Source organism: Mycteria americana, chromosome 7, assembly GCF_035582795.1.
Source record: "Mycteria americana isolate JAX WOST 10 ecotype Jacksonville Zoo and Gardens chromosome 7, USCA_MyAme_1.0, whole genome shotgun sequence".
Lineage (NCBI taxonomy): Eukaryota > Metazoa > Chordata > Aves > Ciconiiformes > Ciconiidae > Mycteria > Mycteria americana.
Window position 1 is genome coordinate 44,705,891 of NC_134371.1, and position 23,986 is coordinate 44,729,876.

Genomic DNA, 23,986 nt, shown 5'->3' on the forward strand with positions numbered 1-23,986 from the left:
CCAAGATATTTATAGATTGATTTCTGCAGTTAGACTATTTGCATAATGTAGGCTAGGTTGCAGAATTACTTTGGATAAGTGCAGTATTTTAGGTCCCGTATCTGTGGTTGAAGACAAGCCTATGACTTAGAAATCTCCTACACCTATATTAAAATAAATAAATAAATAAAAGTTATTGAGAATTTGTCGTGTCAGTCGTGGTTACCCTCACTGTTCCATAACTGCAGCTTATTTGTAACTTAGTTTGTCTGTCTTCAACATCAGCCATTCATCTTGTTAAGCACTTGCATGTTGTGTTGAACTCTGTATTATAAAATTCCTGTGATCCCATAGACGTTGTCATTCATAAACCATACCTTTTGCTTACTTAAATTGGGCCTTTTTTTTTTTTTTAACTGAAGTCTTGTTTTGGAATTCTTTGAAAATCAGAAGAGTTACTAAAGTGATTTTAGCCCCCTTCCTGAACTTGGGTAGTTACATATTCTAATGCATGGAATGTCAGTAATAATTATATGGCCTTTTTTAAAACTAGTCTATTAAACACCTTCTGAGTCAGCCATTACATTGTTTTGTATAAGTAGTATTAACATTTACCAGGCAGATTTTTCTCCCAGCTTAAAAATGCTTGAATAGTAGTTAGAGCTAGTTACTGTATTTCGTTCAACTCCAATGCATTGTCAGTTTTCAAGTGAACACACTCTCCTCTTTAACTCAGCTGCAGTGAGTTACGTGTTTATACAGGTAATAAGATGGACTGTTTATGTCATAACTCCTTTCTTCATAATATAATAGTTTCTTTGCATCTGATCCTTCAGATCCAGCTTCCTGCCCCCTAATAACCACCATTTCCATCATGTCCGTTGCCTCTCCCGATAGCAGAACGCTTGCATAAAGAAACAACACTTTCTAGATCTGCAGCATCTTTAAAGGGAGGGAGTTCTAGAGCAGCAGCAGATCTGAGGAAGCAGTTTATTTGACCCAGGCCATTTTCAAGATTACCATTCAGACCTGCAGGTTATCAGAGAAGTGCAAATGCAGTGAACAGAATGCTAAAGTTACAGATTTTGTTCTTAAAAACATAGGCACCTTAACGTATTACATCTTTGTGTTGTATTATCCCACTTCTATGTCTTCAGATGAGTAAAGTAAGTCACATGTCTTTATAGTATTGTGATGCTGTATTTCACTTAACAGAAAAAAAAATAATGGTCCAGGAAGGAAACATAACATATAGTCACATCTGGTAGTTGCTTGCCAGCAGTACAGCTATGTACCGAGATTGCTCACAGTTTTAAAGAATCGTTGCAATGCCTTCAGTAGTTCCTGAATGTCAGAATAATGAATCTTTTGTGTCATGTTCTGTTAAAAACAGTTTACAAGTAGTAATGATGTCTAGATCTTCAGGTTGTTTTTGTGATTCAATGACTAACATAACTGTAATTTCAATTCCTTTCACTTCTTGGTCATTGGGGGCTTCAGGTTATATTGCAGTTAAGGTGTTACACTAGGCTAAACGCTGTAAAATTATAGCATTTGTTCTTCCTTTTCACTATCATCAATCTTTCACAGTCATATCAGACCCCTAATGTATCAGCAGGCTTCCCAGAGCTACTGGTTAAAATTACCTTTGCTTTTGGTAAACTATGAACCTTCAAACCTCTATGTTTTCAGCTGCCCCCTGTGGATTCTGTGAAGCCTCTTTCTGGCACATTACTCACTGCCAGCTACTTGTGTGATGTCTCAGAGCAGCAAAGGCAGTGCTGCTGTAACCAGCTAAGAATCAGATTACTATTAAACTTATTTTTTGTTGTTAGATTAATTCTGCCAACAAAGCATCAGAATATACTAAACCAGTGCATTAATTAATGGATGCAAAATACAGCTGAAAGTTTTCAGAGGTTGTCCAAGCTCACAAGTCCTTGGAGTTTAAAAAAAAAAAAAAAAAATTCAAGGGGAAAGTACAACAGTTAGGATAATAAAAATATGAAAGCTGTGTCATGCCAAATGTTGTTTAATTACAGTTTCCAATTTTAAGATAGCTGTCATTAAACACCCATTAAAGTACTACTGTTGATATGTTAGAATAACAGAGTTGCTGCTGGATATTCCGGTAGCTATTTTGGTGTTGCAGTCCACCCATCTGCATGCCTGTTCTTTTACAGGGGAAAGACCATCCCCCTTGACCATTCTTCTGTTGTGGGTGAATACAAACATCCCATGAGAGTAAATGGTTTTCACAGTACTCCATCATTTTGAGTTGCCTTTCCCCAGCCTTTCTCCTTTTAAGCTCTTGATCTTTCGCAGTCTCAGTTCAGAGCTGCAGTGATTCCTCAGGCCAGCGCTAAGGGAGCCTCTGGGAGAGGGGCTACAGCACCCTCTGGTTTCCTCGGGTGGAAGACTCCCCTGAAATATGTAGGGGGCCAGATCCATTGTAGGATACAATATGGTACCTCTGTCCTTGCATATCTGTTGGAGAAGCATGTTCTCAGTTTATACTGGTTTGGAATACTGTTTTCATTATTGTTTGCCAAGGAGATCAGTTGAAATTATGGGTTACCAGCAGCAGTGGCCTGACCTAGGATAAGGTGGTAGGGGGTTTCCCAATCTAAGCTGGGTCTTTCAAGTAGGAAAGTACTGTTTGGGTTTTTAATTTTTTTAATTTTTATTTTATTTTCCTCCCTCCCTAAGAAAGTATGACATAGTTTAAGATGTCAGCCTTTCTAAAAGATAGGGCACATTGTCAAAGCAAACCCCTTAACTTTTGGAAATGATTAGAGTAAAATTATTAATCTGATTAATTAAAACTATTAACCTGATTATTCAGATTTGAACTTACTTACATATTCACTGTATCTCTGTTCCCAGTATTCATACAGAGGCAAATTCTGAATAGATGAGGCTAATTCAGAAGTGATATGAAATCTTTGTGTTAAATAAAATCGTGTGAGATTCATACTCCAATTTTCACAGTTTGCAGTGAGAGTGCTGATTTTAATCTCAGGCTGTGTTGCAAGATGTTTAGTTTCAAAATAAGGTCACCTTGTATTGAATTGACAGAATTCAGTTGGTTTTCATCATCAGGATTCAGTGCTTAAGAAAGTATTCCACACAAAATTGCAGTAAAAATCTGCATAGATCTGTGACTGTTTGCTGTTAGGCAGTCATTTGGGGGGGGATATAGGGAGAAAGTTCACAGACAATGCAGCAAAATTGCCACTACTGTTATTTTTCGTAACTTCTTTTTGTTGATCTGTCCCATATGAACCCATCACTCAGATACTGATTTTTTTTTTTTTTAAATGGCTTTTTTTACAGAGCTGAAACATCTCTCAGAATTTCTCTCTTTTAAGTAACTTGTGACCCAGATGGGTAGGGTCTGATTAAAATCAAGGGGAGAGATGTCCTGGAGTATCCAATGTAAATTTGCTCTGGGACAGTCCTAGTAAATGCTGCTTTTCAAGAGCAGACGTCTCCAGAGCCCACGGCTCTGAGGCAGGATTAAGCTAGGACAGCCACAGATTTGGGAGCTAAAAAGCTCTTGCAGAGTCTAGTCCTGCAGCAGATGGCCGAGTCACTCGTAGGAACCTCGGCTTCTGCTGGGCTTGTAGGTTTTCCTGCCTTCCTCTCTGGGAAGCTGAAGATCCTGGATTTCAGGCTCAATTTTAGTTTCAGATATGCAAACTAAATTGTGTTTATTAGTTTCAAAAGCAGCTATTTCGGACTTGTATATTCTCAAAAGGAAGAACAGACAACGCATTTAAAAAAAAAAAAAAATTTGAGCCAAGGAAGAGAATTTCTAGCTGTTATTTCCAGCTGCAGTGATAACAGGAAAGGAGTTGGGGTGTGTGTATGTGTAGTATGTTCCTTGGTTCTCTTCAGAAGAAAACAATTACTTTTGAGCTTCTTTAAAAGCAAAAATTGGGAGTATTCTACAACTGAATAATTCTGGTAATTAGATATCAGTAGTGAAAATAAAGCTGCATTGGATGAAATAGATATCTAATTCATGTGTGTTTCTATCAAACTGAAGAGTCATAGGTATGAATTGAAATTATATGTGTAGCAAAATGAGAACTATAGAAGATGAAAAATGTTTTTCAGCCAGGAAAACTGTACTATTACTACTATATAACAACAGAAATTTTCATTCAAAAATACTTATGTATTTATTGCAGTTGGTACACCTTATTATATGTCTCCAGAGAGAATACATGAAAATGGTTACAACTTCAAATCTGACATCTGGTCTCTAGGCTGTCTGCTGTATGAGGTAATTTTGATATATACAGTGAACATAACACTGTTGTGCTCCTCACCCCATGTGCGCCCCCGCCCCCCCCTCCCCCCCCCAATTAAATACTGTTTTAGGACCTATTTCTATATTTTTGTTGTTTAGAAAAGTATGTAGCATTGTGGAAAAGCTACTTTTCAGTTTTTATATGTCTGTAATATTAGCAATGAGAACTCTTACATAACTTCAGCATATGAAATACTTTTATTTGTGTGTTACTCAAGACTTGCCTTTTGCTGGGCTTGCCACAAAGATTTTTACAGTAATTTGTTGAAGATTGGGCATAACTGAAGGATTAATAAATGAATAATGGCAAGCACACGTAAAATTGTTTTAGGTGTTTTAATGGCCTATGCTGATTATATGATTTTGGTAATAAATGCATTGAGAAATAGTAGGACTGACTTGAGTATGCAACTAACACTTTCAAAAACTGCAATATAATTATTTTAATACAGGTTTAATGTCTTTAAAATTATTTAAAACCTAAGTAAAACAATTAAAAAAAAAAAAAAGGGTTACTGTGTACTTATTACTACTAGCTTGGATTAACTTTCAAGATAATGACTTCTGCTGCACAGACATACGTAGTTTTTCTACTCTTTCTCCTCCAATTGGTTAAACTATAATTATTGGTTAATTTCTGTATTAATATGGTCAAGATTGGTAGGTGATGTAATTTTAAATTATATTATATTCTGAGAAAATAAAGATAAATTGAAATTGAGGTGAACGAAGGTGTGAAGAACAGGTAGCCTTCTAAGGCAACTGCGTCTTCAAAGTTCTTTGCATATAATTTCTTGATCAGAAGACTAAACACTTGTGTTGAAGGATGCTGGGAAAAAAATTTCTTTCTATCAGCAATGGCAGTGAAGTCTTTGTAGTCATGTTACAGTTAAAAACTAATATACCCATCTCACTTTTCACTTACCTGCAGCCACCTGCCTCAGTGAGTCAGCAGAACTCACTTAACACATATTCAACAGGATCGGCACCTCCTGTTACTTTAGGATTTTGTAGAAAACATTGTCAGCCTGTTTAAGTTGTATGTTACTACTAGGTGAATTGTCTCCGGTAATATTAGTTTACTTTCTGTCACTAACATGTTGCTTTAAATATTAAAAGGGCAAATACCTATATTGCAGTTCTGCAGAGTTTACAGCTGTAAGCTAGTATAGCTGTTGCTTCTAATTCTTTGGGACAATTCACAGGAATGAAGTCTGATACCTGATAGGATGTATTTAGAAGGTTAAATCCTGAACTGAAACTTAATCCCATACTGGGATTCCATAGTACAGACCGTGGCAACTACCATCAATTTCAATGCTCTACTTTACCCACTTGTGCAAGCAGGAGCATAAAGGTAGATGAGGATTTTCCAGTACTACTTCTTCTTTTCCCCTCACTGGTTTTCTTCAGGATTTTTTAAAATCTGGAAACAAACAAACAAATCCCTTGAATAACTAATTATTATGTAAAATAAACATGTTTTAAGGTTAATTTTTCTTCATTTTATGTTGGATAGAATCCAACATATGTTGGATTCATGTTGGATAGAAATCCTTCTTCATGTTGGATAGAAATCAATAGGACTTTTCTAAAGATTTGGGGTTTTTTTGAGCTTGCTGCTTTGATGCTGATACAGTATATTAAACACCTATGTGAATATTACATTTTTCTTTGATTTGGTAAATAATTTCAAAATAGCTAAATATCTTAATTACATTGATTAACTCAGCATCTTTAAATACCATTCTCTCTATTTATTTTAGAAGTTTTACCAGGATGTTATTTAAGTTGATATGGTGTTGTGTTTGGGTTTTTTCCTTTTTGTAAGAATAAAGTAATTATTATGATACTTTTTGTTGATATATATTATATAGCTATAGTATATGGCAGTGTCTTCAACTATAGCTTTTAATTTTTTTAGAGGTGCATTTATCCCACTTAGTTAATTGTACAACATACCTGATGTTTGTGATGGTCTTCTTTTTGGTTGATCATTGAGATGTAATTTTGAAATTTTAGGTATAGTAAACTCAGAATATATGCTTAGCTCCCCCCCCCCCCCCTTTTTTTTTTTAATTATTTGAAAGTGGTTACTTAAGGTTCTTCAAGATGTGTGGACTAATGCATGGTATTTTTATTATCAGTGCAGTTTTGTGCTGGGTATCTTTTTGTGATATGTTTATTGCCTGCCTTTTAGCATGTTTTATTATATTGATTTCACATTGATATGTGCTCATATGTGCTCTGGATTCTCTCCAGCTTAATTGGAGAAAAGCTGTGGCATGTTTATCACTTCTCAATAAATGCTTAATTGCTGCTAAACTCTTTTCAGTTATGTTTAAGTTTAGACTAATTTTCTATAATGTATGTTGTTTTTAGGAATTATTATTTCTAACCTATATTGCAGTCTATTATTCAATGCTAACTACGTGGCCAGTAAGATTTTTAAAAGTATATTTTAAAGTCTGATTTTTTTTTAGAGCCCCAGGTATTTCTGAAACCTCAAAAACACTACCACTGGAGTTTTAATTGATATGCAACAAAGTAGACTTTACTAATTAAAATCAAGATGCTGTGCTTTTGCTACATGGACCTTTACATGGAAAAGTAGGTTTTACACATTTCCTTTTATTGTTCAGCGTAGCAATTGCATCCTTACAGGGTTGTAGGTTGGTGGCTTACAGTTCAAAAAAAAAAAAAAGAAAAAAAAAAAAAAGAAAAAAAAAAAAGAGAGAGAGCTGCCACCAGCCCTGAAGACAGACAGTGGGCTTTCGTCCCTCAGACACCCCCAGAATACTAATCAGGAAAGTCAGACCCTGGAGGTCAGGGAGCAAGTCAATCATTCTAGCGATCGTCTCAGTGTGGAGGATCAAATTAGCCTGAAAAATTCAGCTGCTGGGAGGAGAGGGCGAGCAGCTGTCAGGGGCAGCAGCGAGATGCACTAATGAACCAGATGAATAGTGCAAAAGCTTGAAAATAAAAACAGGACAGTTGACATTTTTCATCTGTCAAAGCAGGAGATGCATGAAAATATAGTATTCCTGTTTTAACTCCTTAGGGGACATTCAGAATTTTTTTAACACTCTGCAGCATTCAAACAAAAGTACTTTTTAATGAACACCTAGAGTACGAAAATGAGTATCTGTTCATTTATTTAGAATTTCTGCATGCATACAGATCCTGCAGTTGATTTTTCTTTTTTTTTGTTTCCTTTTCTTTTTTGGTCTTTAGCTTGCATTTTTAACATTCTTTTTAAGGTAAGAGACAATGTCATGTAAATCAAAAAATTAACATTATTTTGGCAATACAGTTACAGAATTTTTGGGAGGAGTGTAGGAGGGAACTGTAGTATGGTATTTGTTTTGGGAGCTTTAAAAGTATTTATTCTTACTTGAAGGTAATATGAAAAAGTACTGAACTATTTGAGAGCATTTTTATCAGATATAAAGTAAATGTAAGAGATTTTTGGTAATTTTCTTCATACATTTCCCCCCAGTGATATTGGTGTTTAGACATGAAAGAGTTAAACTGCTATCTAGAAGACGACAAGACAGATGAGAGCCATTTTCAGCTTGTCCTGTCCCTGCTGAAGCTCACTGAGTAGCACAGCATGGACTAGCGTGTTTCACACACACTCTGCCTGTCTGGGGAATGCACACATTGTCCTTCCAAAATCAAACTTATTAGCACATGTAGAAAAGGGTGACTGACTTTGGGGCAGCTCTGCGCTCAAAGCAGCATTCGTGCTGCTGCGGTTCAAAGACTTAGAAGGCTTTGAACAGAATGGGAGAGATTTTAAATGAATTTTTAGATTTGTAATCCTGCTAACCATAACATTTGTTTCTACCTTAAATGTCAAGTTGTAACATTGTCTGGAAATCATGGGTTTACTAATGCTGGTCTTAAGTTGATCATTTATTTAAGTGCTTTCCAACAGATACTCTTATTTTTGTATTACAGTTGTAAATTATAGTCATGGGTGCCAGTTCTGCACTTTTGATGATGTTTCGGGATTTTTTTTTAAAGTATTTTTGAATAACATACTGAAGTACAAAGTTTTTGCATTTGGTTTTTTTTTTTTTTTTTTTTGAAATATAGACGCTACCTTTAGTTTTCTTCCTTTAAAAAAAAACTTTATCGAAGTGTAGTAATAGCTGTGGAAGGTTACAAAATCTACTGCTGTTATCCAGCATTTTCACCATACGGTATTGCTTTCGATAAGATAGTGTTTTCAAATAAATTCAATGTGTTTTTCTGAAAGGTCTTCAGAGGAAAATTACGTTGTGGGTTTTGGGTTTTTTTGTCTGCCTTGTGTGGTGCAAGGACCCTCCACGCTCACAGCAGTATCGGAAACTACTCAATTTCTCCTGATACTCTATTAATAAAACTGTTGTGGTATACAATTCAAATACTACAATATAATGATTGTGACACGTACGACTGTATGACATAGAATAAGTACACACACTGGTTACGGTTTTGGAACTTTGTTTTTAGTGCTGTGGCACTTTTAAGCAGGGAATCAAAAGTCGTTAAAAATCACTTTTGATTTGTTAGTATTACAGATTTTATGACAAAACAGGTTTCCTTAAAAACACAAAAGAAAACTGTACATTTTCTTTAAACAGATGGCTGCACTGCAGAGTCCCTTTTATGGTGATAAAATGAACTTGTACTCCCTGTGCAAGAAGATAGAACAGTGTGACTACCCACCTCTCCCTTCAGATCACTATTCAGAGGAAGTAAGAAATTTTCCTTTTCATGGGCTAGATCCTCAGTTTATGTAAGCTGGCACACTTCCAGGGAAGTAAATGAACTTGTGTGATTTTGTTATTTGCAGATTATGCCCATAAATATTTGCTTGTTGAACTTGCTCTAATGTTCCTGTCAAAACAAGTCTCCGATATGATTTTAAATTTTGGGGGATTAATGATGGAAACCTCATACCGTTAGCTTCTTAATTTCATTGAGCTTCCTTGCAAATATGACAAAATGCTTTCCCAGAATGCACAATGATATGTTCTACATGCCAGAATGGGAGTGAGTCTTACATCTATAGTATGCTTTTCTAAAAGCACAACTACACAAGTTTATGTTGCACAGTAAATTAGTACACTAGCCTTGTTTCTCTAGGGGCTTGCATTAAAACAGATACAATGTAACTCACTAGCAAAAATGAATTGTTTCGTTCCCATTTGTCTGCATTATAAAACTGAGATGTGCTATTCGATGCAATTGAACTGCAGTTCTTTTGCAGGAAAGAGTGGTTCTTGACAACACTAATAGTAAATTTCAGAGAAATATAGGCAGACATAATATAATTGAATTTGAACAATATACTCGTGCATATCGTAGCAGTGTTTGTTTTAAGCTGATAGGTAACAGTTCTTTACTGTCATTAATGCATTTAAGGGGGGGTACTTGCTTTTTTAAGCTCTAAAATGAAAAGAAACTAAATAAAATAAATATTTTTCTTAGTGCAAGTAACAGAATGAAAAAATATAAAGACTTGCTTGTTAATGTTCTGAGATGCCAGTTTTGAAATACTTTCCCACTTTGAAAAGCGGGCAAACTGATAGAAGCTGTAAACCAAAGAACACGTATTAGTAACCAATTCTAATTGAATTCAGCCTACATGAATTAAAGATTACTTTGAAGACACAAATAAACACAAGCACTGAAATACTTTTAATAAACATAAAGCGTTGTGCAATTTCACTTAGAGTAGGGGTTGTAATTCTGAACCTTAAGTTTTTTCACATTCAGAGACGGTGATTGAACTCTTAATAAAAGATTACTGCCCAGTATTTTGTTTCGTTTTGTATTTATAGTGACAATTTTCCCCTTTTATGAAAAAAACTGGACTTAAAAAGATAATTCAGTGACGTTACAAAGTATGAAATAATGATCTATTGTGCAATTTATGCATTATACCTCTTCGTGGGTTTTCCAATTAGTCATTTTACCTGAGCCATTTTTAATTATTATTTATTGTAGACAATAAATATGGCAGTTCATATAACGAACTTCAGAACTGGAGGCCTGGAAGTACAGTAGGGTGTGAACAATAATGCAAAATGATAGCAAGAATGTCAGGGGCCGTTCTTTGTTGTGTCATTCATGCTGTCTTCCCTTTTCCATGAAGCGCATGAATATTTCACATATCTGCATCCTCATCCTCTATTCTTCTTGACTAATTTTCAGACTGTCTGAATTTGCATTTCACATGGTAGCTGATTAGGAGATGCCGAGTGCAGCAGCGAAGCCTCAGCAGGCGGTTTCCATGGTGACCTTCAGCAGGATTTTAATGATGATACCACTAGTGGTTCGTTGAAGTTGGCCTGCCTGCAGGGCTACTTCACTGCAGCTAAGTGTGAAGTTGGATATGCGGATTCCCAGCCAAGGGGCAAATATCAAAGTCTGGCCCAGATAGAAGGTCTTAGAGTTTGGACGGGGAAAGAGATTCCACCTTTTATTTACATCTGTATAGTTTCTAGTGTTGAAAATGGATGCAAAGCACAACGTGTTACGCTTTCTTTATTTCAAAGCAGACACGTACTTCTGCACCTTGGATAAACCAATTATTTGCAAAATACACATAAGTTTTAAAATAAAACATAGAGAATCAGAGCTATGATAGTTATGCAGATAGGTATGAAAATAGTTACTTAAAAGAAGTAATCAACTATGGAGACTGTAATGGGAACATTTTTTATGTTCTGATAGGAAGACTTGTGTCTTTGCTAAGGTACATGGAAAAATAGATATGTTTATTAGTTATTGCACCAAAATATACCTTTTTTTTTTTTTTTACTTTTATGAAAAAAAAACACTGTGCTGGCATGAACTGTAAAAAAACCAGAAACAAACAAGCTTTATCTGTCGTATTAGGATACTGTCCTAAATGCTTCACCTGTATTGGAAATTTAGATATCAAACCTTTAACCAGGTTGGAAGCACACTCAGTGAGCAGTAAAGATCAGGGATCAGTGAACAGTAAAACCCACTTTGTATTTTATAACAAAGAATTTTGTGAAAGAAAAATTTCACTGAGTGTTGATCTCTGCGTCCTCTGATATAGGAGTGTAAATACTTTAATTACGAAATACAAGACAAATGCTTTTCAGAGAAACTTTTTGTAAGTACATTTTAATGAGTTTTAAGATGTGACAGTTTTCCTAAATTTTGAATTCTCTATAAGACTATAACCTTTTAGTAATGCATTGCATCTGTGTCGTCAGAAAATAGTGTGACAGGAAGATGCACCTTAAGATAGATGGACAGATGGGTAATTTTTTTTTTAAAACCTTTGGTTAGAAATCCTAATAGTCTAAGAAGCATTTTCACAAACTATTGTTTCAGCAGTAGAGTCATAAGCCAAGTTTTTCAAATGTTTAACAACTTTGGATATCTCAATTCCTAAAGAACGTCTGGTATTCAGGGTGAGTACTCAGCATTTACTGAAAGCTGTTCTGCTTTAGGGAATTCAAAGCTGGGGCTCCCTTGCCACCCCCAGTCAATACTCTTAAAATCCTGTCAGCCAATATTAGTATCATGTTGCTTTCATGATAAATGAAGCTTTCCAATCTCCCCTTTGATTGAGGTGCACTTCTTCTAAAGTCCATAGCCAACCTCCTACCCAGATGTGAAGGCTGAATGAGCCAGCAGGTCTAGAATGGCAGTGTTAGTTGGCAGTGTTAGTTGCCAGCAGAAGGGCTTGAGAACAACACTGAGAAAGGACTTAAAGAAGGTCTCCTATTCAGAGTAAGAAGAGTTTGGGTTTTTTTTGCCATCCAAAATTTCCTATATGAAAATTTCTCTTTTTCAACTATCTAACAATGCAAAGTACTTGCCTGTCATAGTTCTGTCTTCCTCCCCCCACCCCCCCGCCCCCGACTTGAGTGATAATTATTTATTTCATAGCTGAAAAACCTGCTAAAGTTAAAGAAAGTGTGTCCCACTGCTCCGATGTCAGGCTAAGCTCCAGGCTAAAGACAGTCATTGTGCTGACTGCACAGAGGAGGTTAAGAACAATAAGCAGCCAAAGAAGTTTGCAGCTTGGGGATGCAACAGGAGGTCCCTCCAGCTCAGTCATAAGTCTGCTCTGCCTGTTGGCCAGTCTGTGCAAGTTAATAAAAAATTACTCTATCTGTAGTGATAGTCTGACTTTAGAATCCCAGTGCCTCTTCCCATGGTACTGTTGGGCTCTTCTGCTACATTGGAAACTTTAGTAATACTAGAGGGGTTGACAAATGGATTTCAGGTTTATTGAAATGGATTTTCCTGTAGGAGTTAAAGGAATAGTGCTATAACCAAGTATTAACATCCAGCATGGTCCCAGTTTCAGTCCTGAAAGGCTGTCTTCCTGTGTAACTGTTTTCATCCTGTACAGGAAAATTAATTCACCTTCTCCCAAAGGTTTGCTGTTCAATAACAAGGCTCAAAAGAACTCAAGGATTTTGAAATTACTCAGGAATCTGTACTATCATTGTGCAGTGTCCCAAGCGTAGTCAGCTCGGCGTTCCTGCCTTACAACTGAGATTCTGGACTGGGGAGGGGGAAGGAGATTTTGCAGTAATAGCAGTGACCAACATTTAAATGTTAAGACTCGTAGCCCAAAGAGATGTATGACTCTGTAGTTTATTTTATTACAGTAATAGTGAAGGTTTGTTACTAATTGAGCTCACCTCTTGCACTATGTTGGGAAGAGAATTTCTGAGTAAACTGATTCCGTGACTGTCCCTTACTGTGAACTTATTCTTGTAGATCCTTTCTTGCATCCTAACAATAGTAGCTACATACTCATTTTAGTTAGAGTAAAAAAATAAGAAGCTGCAAAAAGCCATCAGTCAAGACACCATGTGGGTGAATGGATTTTGCAAGTGTACTTAGTGATTAATAGGACCTAAAGCCTTACATGTACTTTTGAGTAATGATGCTGTTTTGCTACAGTGTCTTTCTAAGCAGTGAATCTTCTTGGCCATCTTATTGAAGCTTTGAATTGTAATATACTGTAACAAGTAACAAAGTAACTCTGAAGGAAGGCTTCCTGTTTAATGACTTAACAAACAATTTGAGTCTGAAATTGATTTTTAGGTGATAAAGTTCATTTTGGAAAACAAAATCAGAGTTACCCACAGGCCAGGATTGAAAAGACATGAAGTAGCCTTCTGCAGGTAAACAAGGCTTCTCATGCTTTTCACAGGTAAATTTCTTGAAGGTCTACTTCTGCTGTTCTACCCACAGTAAAGTTATTGATATACTGTTGGTAAAAAGAGAAGAAAGAATACTCTGTTTCCCCTCTGATGATAGCTTTATAGGTTTCAATCCTTCAAGGTCTTTTACTAAGACTTTATTTACTGTATGCAGTTCTATTGAACAGATGGAAGTCTTCACAGAGAAAGATAAATGTATATGTACAAGATTCGATGTCGTATTCTCCAGATAAATTACACTTGTACTCTCTTTACAAAATGTTTACTTACTTGAGTCTAGTTTTGGGCTTGGGGTTTTTGGATGTTCTCTAGTCTTTCCTGTTTTCCATGCAGGCTGTCTGAGGTGTTGCATAGCAAGCTGCTCATCCCTGCTAATACCTTGTGCCTGTTGCTTACACTGTGTCCCATTTGCTTCTTCTACAGGAGATTGCTTTGCTTTGCATATTTGTATTACATGTTGGCAATTAGTATTTCTTACAGTAGTTCATGACTTCCAGCATTCTATTCTCCAAATGATTGGGAGTTATTATAGGCTAATAGTTTTTCCTGTCAGTGGTATTGCATTTTATTTATTGGCTGCCAGAAGCAATATGATGGCTTTTATAACTCCATTAGTCAAAATATACTTAGCATATTTAACATTAAAATAACAAGTCTATTACAGATTATTTTGATTTAAAGTTTCTTTTCAATCCAGCAATCTGACCACTATCTTCAGAAGTAATGATCTCATTTTTAAATATTAAGCTCTTCTTGCTAAAGAAGGGGGATGTCTAGTGACATAGTTTTTGTATTGTTAAATATAATAAACCTGTACATTGTATACAATTTACAACGTTTCTGCAAGGGGTAATGGATAAAGTTTTAAACAGTGGTATGCAGTGTTTCTTAACTTCTGGACTTCCTATTCCTGTGCATTTAAATTAATCTTCTGAAAAGTGAAAGGAATATAATTATAATTTAAAATCCTTCTTGGTCTTTTTATAAAAAGCAGGAAGGAAACTCTCTGATGGCAGATTTGAATATGCAATCTACATTACTTTTGAATAATCATGGTGATGAGGTCGCTCTGTATTAGTTGCAATAATTACAGATTTTTTTTCAATAGTCATATGTAATAGTACTGGGAGGGAGACTGAACCAAATTTGACATTTGGCCATAGAAGGCTGGATTGCAAGGTGTTGGCTTTTTTGTTAGTTGTTCTTCCCCTCCCCTGCTATGAGAGAGCCAGAGGATTTGGCAAAGCTACTAAAAAGCATAAAGGAAGAGCTTCAGGGTTGGTTAAGTTGCTCTTGCAAAGGACTGTAAACATTTTAATAAGTTGTCGTGAAGCAGGTGTATTCTGCATTACAAAATGCTTAGGAGATGCACACAACTTGAAATCGATGCCCCATCAGAAAGTTATCCAGACTATGTTAAGTTCTAATGTCACCTGAGCCATATCAAGGGAGGAAGATAAACCTGCAACTGTTCTGCCAATCTGTGGAGGCAATGAGAAGTGTCTGAGTGGTGAGGAAGTTCTTTGGGGTTGCTTCTGCTGAATAGGTGCGCTATAAAAGGCCTATAGAAGGCGCTATAGAAGGATCAACTATGGTGTTTGTGGAAACATGGGGTTTTCTAGTCATAGCGATTTGTTTATTCCCAGATAGAGGCTTCTGTGAACATGTTTGTTGATTATGTGCTTCTTTCTATAAAGAAAAAAATCAGTGATCTAATCTTAAGAATAGATACTGGGAACATAGACCAAAGGTTATTTATTCCAGTATCATGTCCCCAACATTGGGCAAGTGGAGTAACAGGGACAGCATAATGTGATACTTCCCCAAAATACTTTCCCAGCTTCCAGTTTTAAGTTCAGAGATTTCCTCAGTCAAAGGTGGAGTCTTTACATTAAATAGCCCTCAGTGGGTTTAATTTGTTCAGTTGCTTTCTGAATGTGAGTGTATTGGTAGCCTCTAGCAGGAGGAGGTTCTGCAGGTTAACTGTGTGTTATAAGGAGAATCGCTGCCTTTTGTTTGTTGGAACCTGCCATGCAGCAATGCCGTTTATTGCTGGCTAACTGTTCTGTCGGGAGAGAATGAGTAAGCAATCCCAATTTACCTTCTCGGTGTGAGTTTCAGCCTTCTGCGGTTTGCAGGCATAGCCCTCCAAAAGCACAGGACTTTTCATTTAAATAATGTATAACGGGACTAAACGCATGTCTAAAATTGTATGTTAAAAGGATTAGAACTTAAATCTGCTGATCAGTTTTTCTGGACAACAGTACAAAATGTAAAAATCACGGGAGTATATTGCATACGTGCTTGCATAAAACTGTGTGTGCAGTGTGTGTCGAGAGAGGGAGGGTTGCGTGTGTGTGTTTATGCAGAATTGCTATGTTTGGCTAATTTTTGCCACTTAGTAATTTAAAAATGCACAAATACTAATTGACAGGATTGTTGGCTTTCTTACATGTTATTTTCCTTTCCTAGCTGCGACAATTAGTTAATATGTGCATCAACCCGGATCCAGAGAAGCGACCAGACATAACCTATGTCTATGATGTAGCGAAACGTATGCATGCGCACACTGCGAGCAGCTAAACAGACATCAGATCATGAAGAAAAAAGCAGAAATAACCAAGTATTTTAAGTAAATCTTCCCACCTCTTTGTGTGTTACTGAAATGTAACTATTTGACGCTTACTGTTGTGCTTTGAATTGTAAACCAATTTATATACAAGCTTTGTTGTTTTCTGTTTATTTCTATTTTTTGTATTTTTTACTAACGTGCAGTTTTACAAGATTTAAATATGTAAAGCATAACTTTAAAAGATACCGAGAACCACTGTTTTCCATGTTAAGTGGGTTCAAGTATATTTTCTTTAATAACAAAATAGTATTCAGTTGGGCCTCAGTTCTAAAACACAGTTGCACTTTTGCACATGATACAGATATTAGGCTTATTATCCAGAAGCAAAATGGCTGAATCTCTCAGCTTTTTAGTAATTTATGGAAAGTATGAATCAGCACAGTTTATTTTAATCTTTGTTCTAAGAGGGACATAATTATTATAGAAGGTTATTGTATTTTATATTGAATTGTAGTTTGCAGTTCTCGGCATAAGACTAGACAGGCAATAGGATTAGTTCTCTGCTTGACGAATATGATGGGAAAATAATTTCAGGAAAACTGTCACGCTGAAATTTTTGTAATATCCCTTTTTGTTTTGTTATTCTGTCATAATGCACATAAAACATTTGTTGGAGGTTTTCTGGGAAAATTTAAGGTGTTGATTCTGCAATCTGATCGTTTTCAATAGACTTGTGCAGCACTGCCCTGGGGCAATAGGAGTCTGCATAGTTAAGTCTTAAAACCACGCAGATGCTTCTTGTAGCAAATAGGGTTATTTTGAGACTAGTGTTTATGAGAAGGTCTGATTAAATGATGCGGTCTTTAAGTTACAACTTCCCAACTGTTTATGTATATGTCACTGTTTGTAGATTTTTGTGTTTAAAATAATTTGAATGACCTTACAATATATTTAAATTTTAAAATGTTTTTTTAAATACAGAAACCTTTTGGAAGAGATAGAATAGTGTAGTATAACACAATGTATTCTTCATGAATATCTGGTTTTGTATACTGCATTCTGAGAATTAGTTTTATATTTAGCAAAAGTAAATTTTAGCTTTTGTGTTTAAGAGAAAAGTTGCCACTCCTTCATTTGGGAAATAAGTATATATGCAAAATGTCTTACAAATACTTTATTAATTGAAAAGGAAATTCAGAATATCTTTGTTAGACCTTAGTACCTTTTTGGGTATGCTTAAATAATATTTTTATTGTTAAGGAAGGAAAGTGTCTTGTTTTTAAATGTGGTAAAAATGGACAATGGACTGAAATTTCTTGAGTTTCAAGACTGAACTTTTTATACAGAACTGTCAAAACATAATTATTACCAGTTATATTGCGAAGAAGCTGTTACGGTCAGTTAAATCTTTTTCCTTATGTGGGTAAAAAGAAATTAGTTCAAATAAAAGCAGCGGTATGTACATACACATACAGGTTCTAGATGCAGTCAGTTGCCTGCATGCTCAGATTTTTTGTTTGTTTGTTCTCTGTGCAGCTTTAATTTTTGATTTGATATAATGCCCAAAGAGTAAAAATCTAGCTGTGGGGTTTGTGGATGAAATTTTCAAGCTAGGTCAGGGGTTTTTCTGGTTTTGTATTTTTTTAAAAACTACAAATACTATGGAAATTGTGTTTGGCAAAATACAGGAGTTTTTAAACAGTATGTGCCCGATCATCAGCTTATCTTAATACATATTTTTTATTTTTGTTTCCAGATTTTGTAGGATGAATCCTTAGTTTTCCTTCTAGCTTCTGTGTATACTTAATCTTGTAGGACGTCAGTGGAACAATTTGTAGGGAGGAAGTACCACAGAAACCTTAGTTTGTGTCTAGCAACCTCTAGGCTTGTTTTCATTTATTATCTGATTATTGAATTTTAAAAATGATGGTTATGTTCTATAACAATAGTTCATATGTCATAGAATGAAATGGTTTGTATTGGAAAAGGCAGCACGATACTTGCTTGACTGCCAGGATTAGCTCTTAATATGCACAAGTACTCAAACCATTTTTTTTCTGAAATGTACTAGAACATTTAAAAATCAGTGGAAAAAACCCAACACAGTCAGGCTATTTGTATCTAATATTATGCATCAAGTATTGAACTTTTCCTGAAAGAAACCAATAATAGATTTTTTTTTTTTTCCCTTCGTGTCTGGAATGATACATTGAGTAAAGAAAACCTGAGTTAAGAGTTAGCAAATGTGCATAATTCAGCATTTAATTGTTTTTATTGTTGTTTTTTTAGTATTTATGATTAAATCTTGTGCTGAGGAAAACAAATAGTTGTTCCTATTTTAAAATTTGTAAAATGAATGGTACAGATGACTGTGGTACCAAACTTTATAATTAAGAAGCCCATAGAGGTTAATAGAACTGCTTATATAACTAGGGGTTGTAGAATCTGTCCCCTAAGTAAAGCACCTAGTAACATATGAAAATAAGTCTGTTATAACACTCCCATGTGTGCTATACACTTATAAAATATTTTCTTTTATAAAACACCATTCTATTTTTCATATATTGTTGATGGTGACATTTGGCACTATTTATTTTAAGCTATGGCATTACATCTTTATTCTCTTTCTTTAAAGAGAACGTGTTACATTTCTAACCAAAATGTCTGACTAGCTCCTCTGTTTATTTCAGTAATGCTACAGTATTAACTTGCTACATGAGTGAACTTTGTGCTTTGAATGACGTTGCATAAAATCTTTGTCTTGTCTTGAAAGCTCCCCTGCTGTGCAGTAGTCTAATAGAAATAAAACATACGGATGTTAAATATAATGTAAAAATGATAGTGTTTCTATGATATTTTTTCAAACTTTTCTTGTTACAGATATATATGTATATATTACAGTAGATGCTACCTATCTTGTGGACAGTTTACTGCTTCCAGTAGTTGATTATAGGTGAATTTTCTTGACTGTAACAGAAGACAGTATGTTAAAAAAATCTTTTTCATATTATTTGTCAAAAATTTATCTACAAATACTACATCAGGTATATTCACAGTTAACCCAAAAGAGTGTTTTTATCTAAAATTTAAAAAGAAATCTAAAATTACTTTCAAAGCATATGAACATGTCTGAAAAGCATAAAAATAACAAAGAGCTCCCATTATGGCCCCAGTCCTGTGAGCTCTTGTTTATAGATAGGCTGGTTTTTATGTAATTTCAGTAATTTTGAGTGAACCTCATCTACGCACATGAATAAATAGTAATCAGTAGGGTATATAGAAATGATGTGCTCAGCTCAGATTTTATACTTTCTGTATGCCCCTGGTCTGGTAGCAGGGAATAATGTGTTTTTCCCCCTTTTCTGTTGCACTCTAATGATCCAGCTACCAATTGTATAAGCAGGCAATAGAAGTATGTCGTCTTTTTGTAATGAGCAGAAACTTTAACAACATGCCAATATACTGGAAGATGAAATACAGTATTAGAAGTGTCTGAGAAGGCTGGTGTTTTATTCATACTCATGATTAAGAAAGCCACAGAGTGAAATTCTTGACAAGAGGCTTGGAAAAGGAGAAGGACTTCTTATGCCAGTGGTTCTCAAATACCTCTGAATGGGACCCAAAATTGCAGTGATGTTTGTTTTCAACGATCTGTCCACTTAGTCTCTGTCTTTGCTGTTCTACAGTGAGATGAGAATCTTAATGGCTGAGTTTAAATGCTGGTGGTGAATGCTGCATCAGGTATTTGAGCTTCTAGGAACAGGAGGTTGATGTGAGGGAGAGTCAATGAAGGCCTTCAAGTCTTGCTTTGTGGAGAGTTAATTTAATCTGGAAGTAAACATGCTGGATAGCAGAGTTCAAAACACTGCTTTTCCACCATTTTTAATACTTCTTTAACAGTCAAAAGTTTTTCCAACTCTGCCATATCTCCACATCATCTAGCCAGTGGCAGTGCTGGTCTTCTGAATTTCTGATCTCTGGTTTGGTCTAGGTGAATAACTGAACATTTCTCCCAGGATGACCCAAGGAGGGAAATACAGGTGCTGGGCATGCCCAGTGGAGTGTTACTTATGTTTCCAAACATGTCTCAAATATAGATTTTTAAGGTTCTTTTTAAAACTTTACTCCCTTCCCTGAACCTTGTTCTTCAGTTGATGCTTTTTAAAAATTGTTTCCCTTTCATGTTCACCTCTGAAGTCCTACAGTTCCTGTCTTCTACTGCTTCTGCTTCATCTGTCCTGTTGTCTGCTCTACCCTCTTCCTGATTTGAAGTCCTCTGTGTCTAGTTTTCCTAGTGGCCATTAGTTTGCTTCTTTCTTTGTGACTTTGCTAAACTTAACCAATTTCTGTCTTCTCAAATTTTATCCCTCACCATGGGCAAGCCCTATTTTTTTTGCCCTGATGAGTACTTAACTCCATTGTTCTTCAGTCTGTTTTTTCCCTGCCCGACGCCTTTGATTTCTAGTCTTAGACAGATTTTCTCACTGCCTCAATCATTCCCATGACCTTGTCTTTACTAAATACTGTTCACTTTATTATCTCTCATTTCTAAATTCCATTTCTCTGATCACTACCTGCTCTCTTTCAGCTTATCTGTCTTTCTCTCTCCTCTACCCTGCCACTCACTCCTTTTGGGATCTCCAGTCTATTAACCTTTCTGACTCCTTTAGTCTTCTCGGCTGCCTCCTTCCTTCAGTGGCCTCACTTCCTTTGACTCACTGGTCTTTATTTTCATCTCTATCTGCTTCTCTATACGTGGTTTCTTTGGTTGCTTCTCACATTGCCCTGTCTTCATTCCTCTCCCCAGACATTTTTTCTTGTAATTTCTTAATTTCCATTCCTGCCTTTCTGAATACCTCTGAAGAGTATGTCAGCACAACGCATCTTTGGACTCAGCTTTGCCTTACCTGTTTTAATTCTTTCCAAGTGGACTTTTTAACCACTTTTATCCCACCTATTTTTTTCTTGTTGAACTTGCTTGCAGGTTTGCTTTTCATTTTATTTCTCCATTCATTCTTGATACAAAATGTGTCTTCAAAACCAATCTTGATTTTTGCGTGATGAGATCTTTTTCAAAATTGTTCTACTTCTAAGAATCTGTTTCTGAACCGGGTTTCTCTGCCTCTTAACTATATGAGTTTGCCCCTTTTATTTTTGTATCTTTTATGTCTCTCACTCCTTTTATTGAATGACTTCTTCCTCTTTAAATCCTCTTCTCTTCACTAGCAATTTCCTTCACTAGCAATCAAGTTTCTCTTCCCTCTGTCTTGAAGGGGATGGCACCCATCATCCTAACTGGTTCTCTTTTTTAATACTTTTGCCCTTTATTTCCCATTTGTCATCCCCTAAATTCATGTAGCTGAACATCCTCCCTCCATTTTGTTTTCAAGTTTTTGGCTTTACCCTTTGTTTTGAATGCCCCCAAAATCCAGTGCTTCCTTCCCCAGTTTGGTTCTCCCATAGTTCTATCTCCAGATGATTCCTTGAATATCCAGCCACAGTCTCAGACCTGTTCAGATTCAAAGAACTAATTTTTATTCCTAACTCCCTCTAGACTATTTTCTAACATCTCTGACAATTTTACTTGCCTATTTTCTAGGGCCACAACCCTTTCTATCCCTGACACTTCTCCCATGCCTGCATATCAAATGTCTCAAAGTTAGTGGTATCAGATTCCAGCCCTCTTCACTATTTGTGTTCTTCCTTATCTTTTATCTTCACTGTTTTAACCTCTGTGTCATTTTGACTTTTCTCCCTTCAAAGTATCAAAATTGACAGGACTAAACTTGCGTTGTTGGGCTTTAGCTGTTTCATGTGCTGAATAAGGAAGTCTACCAAATTACTACTTGTTTTGTGGTTTTGGGAGACTTGAGTCCCACAAATTTGGTCTTATTTCAGGACTGTAGAGCTGGAGCAGATTCTATTCCTCCAAGTACTTCAAAAGTCCTTGAATTTGGGCCTTGATTTAGTTTTCTGCCACTTCAGATACAAAGTTTTTGCCCTTCATTTCTTTGTATTTACTGTATGTAACTTTGTCTTGTCTTGTTTCCACATGTACAGTGAACAGTTGTTTTCTTGTTATAGCAACTTGATTTCAGTGCTTTTACCATTGCTTGAAATAAGAATGTGCTTAAGAGCTTCACTGGCTGGATCCAGAGTGTTAGGCACAATGTTCCCCTTTGTTACTGTCCCACCCTTACAGTGGCTTCTCTTACTTGTTGCCCTCTGTATCTTGCCTAACTGAAGGTATAGTATATTGTGCTGCAGGGTAGTGTAGTTACAGTTGAGCCAGCTGTAAATAAGATAGCTTGTATACTTGCAGCAATACTGCAAGTTCTTGTCAACAGCCAAATGTTTATTTGTCCTGTAGGTCTAGAACTGAGCTCTGTGCTGTACTCCTCTATCCACGCTACCCTAATTTAAAGCCAAATCAGATCTGCCTGTGTGGTGGACTGCATGGTTTTCTGTCTAGGTGCACTGACTTCCAGTTTTAGCAGGTTTTCAGATTTGGAAGACTGTATGTTTGCAGAGGTTCACTGTTGATCAAATTCTGACCTTTGACTGCTCATAATTATCCTCATATATATGTTGAGATTGAAAAGCAACATTCTTCATAAAACTAAGAAGTTTGGGACTGTAGGGTGTAGAGCTGAATGTCAGATTCAGTTTGGTGTGTGTGAATATATGCACATTTAATCACTGTTTATTTGCACCAGAATAATTCTTCTCTTTTAGAAGATCAGTTCCTTGTTGGCACAAAACAAAGACTTTTTTAGTATTTTTCAGGTTTTATGTTTATTGTTTGTTGCCAGTTTGTATCATGTCATACCATAAGTTAATTTGTTCTTCTACAGCTGCCTTAATGATGGTTGGAGGCCTTAACACCTTTTGTCTAATTGAAATCTTCTGTTCATATGGAAATAAAAATAAATTAAGAAATTAGGTGCATTGAGTCCTTCCTGATAGTTCTGCTTGCTTTGCATTTAAATCCTAGCAATAGAAAGAGGTCTCAAACTGAACAGAAATCGTCCCCAAGATAGAGTAGACATGTTTCGGGGTTCCCTACTTCTCCACCTCCTAGCTCCTCATTCTCTGGCTTCCCTGGGGCGCTTGCTGGGGGCACAGCACTGCTAGTGTATTAAGGTCTAATAGAAACTTGGAAACTAAAATGGTGATGTTATCTTGTTTATGTTCCTGCGGTGTCCTTTCTCAGTGTGAATAGGAAATCTCCCATTTAAAAATGGCTAGGAAGATCTTCGGTATTGTTCTACAGTCATTTATTGCTCTTTACACATTTGGCATTAAAAATGTGTGTTTGCTGTTACAAAGAGAATTTTAAATCATGCAAAGGCTCTTAGTTTGCCTTTTAATGTGGTGTTGGTACTCTTCTGTACACTTCATTTGCTGGTTGTTTCTTTGATTTCAGTCATGCTGAACTGTTGTAAAGATGATCATTAAAGATGAGTATTGCATTTTCTGGTAAGATTTTGTTGGAGAGGGGGAAGAAGGGAAGCGTTCATTGATTTGTTTGAATTTGGCTGCTGATTGTGCTTGAATCAAATCGTAGAATCATTCAGGTTGGAAAGGACCTTGAGAGAGGTCTCTAGTCCAAGTCTCCTGCTGAGAGCAGAGTCAATGCTGAATTCGGACCAGGGCTCAGGGCTTCAGCCGGTTGAAAACCTCTAGGGATAAAGATTGTGCAGCTTCTCTGGGCAGCCTGCTCCAATACTTAGCTAGCTTCACTGTAAACCTTGTTTTCCTTATGTTCAGTCAGAAACTCCTCAGTTACAAATTATGGCCGTCGTTTGTTCTCCTGCCACTCCTCAAATGTTCTTTATATTGCAAAAAAGGTAAGTCAAATATTGAAACAGAGAACTTATGATGTTTTATTTTCTGAAA

General features: G+C 36.1%; 1 protein-coding gene across 3 annotated transcripts in view; it reads left to right on the top strand.

Moving 5' to 3' along the window:
- The window catches only part of NEK7 (NIMA related kinase 7), a 70,451-nt gene extending 52,855 nt beyond the window's left edge, over positions 1-17,596 (top strand). For 2 of the 3 annotated variants that reach the window (XM_075508169.1, XM_075508170.1), the window contains exons 8-10: positions 4,176-4,270; positions 8,929-9,042; positions 15,988-17,596. In XM_075508169.1, coding sequence (XP_075364284.1) covers positions 4,176-4,270; positions 8,929-9,042; positions 15,988-16,098 — 320 coding nt within the window. In that variant the 3' untranslated portion in view covers positions 16,099-17,596. The remainder of the gene's footprint in view (positions 1-4,175; positions 4,271-8,928; positions 9,043-15,987) is intronic. The other variant, XM_075508171.1, reaches the window with a different exon arrangement.
- Positions 17,597-23,986: the final 6,390 nt, after the last annotated feature.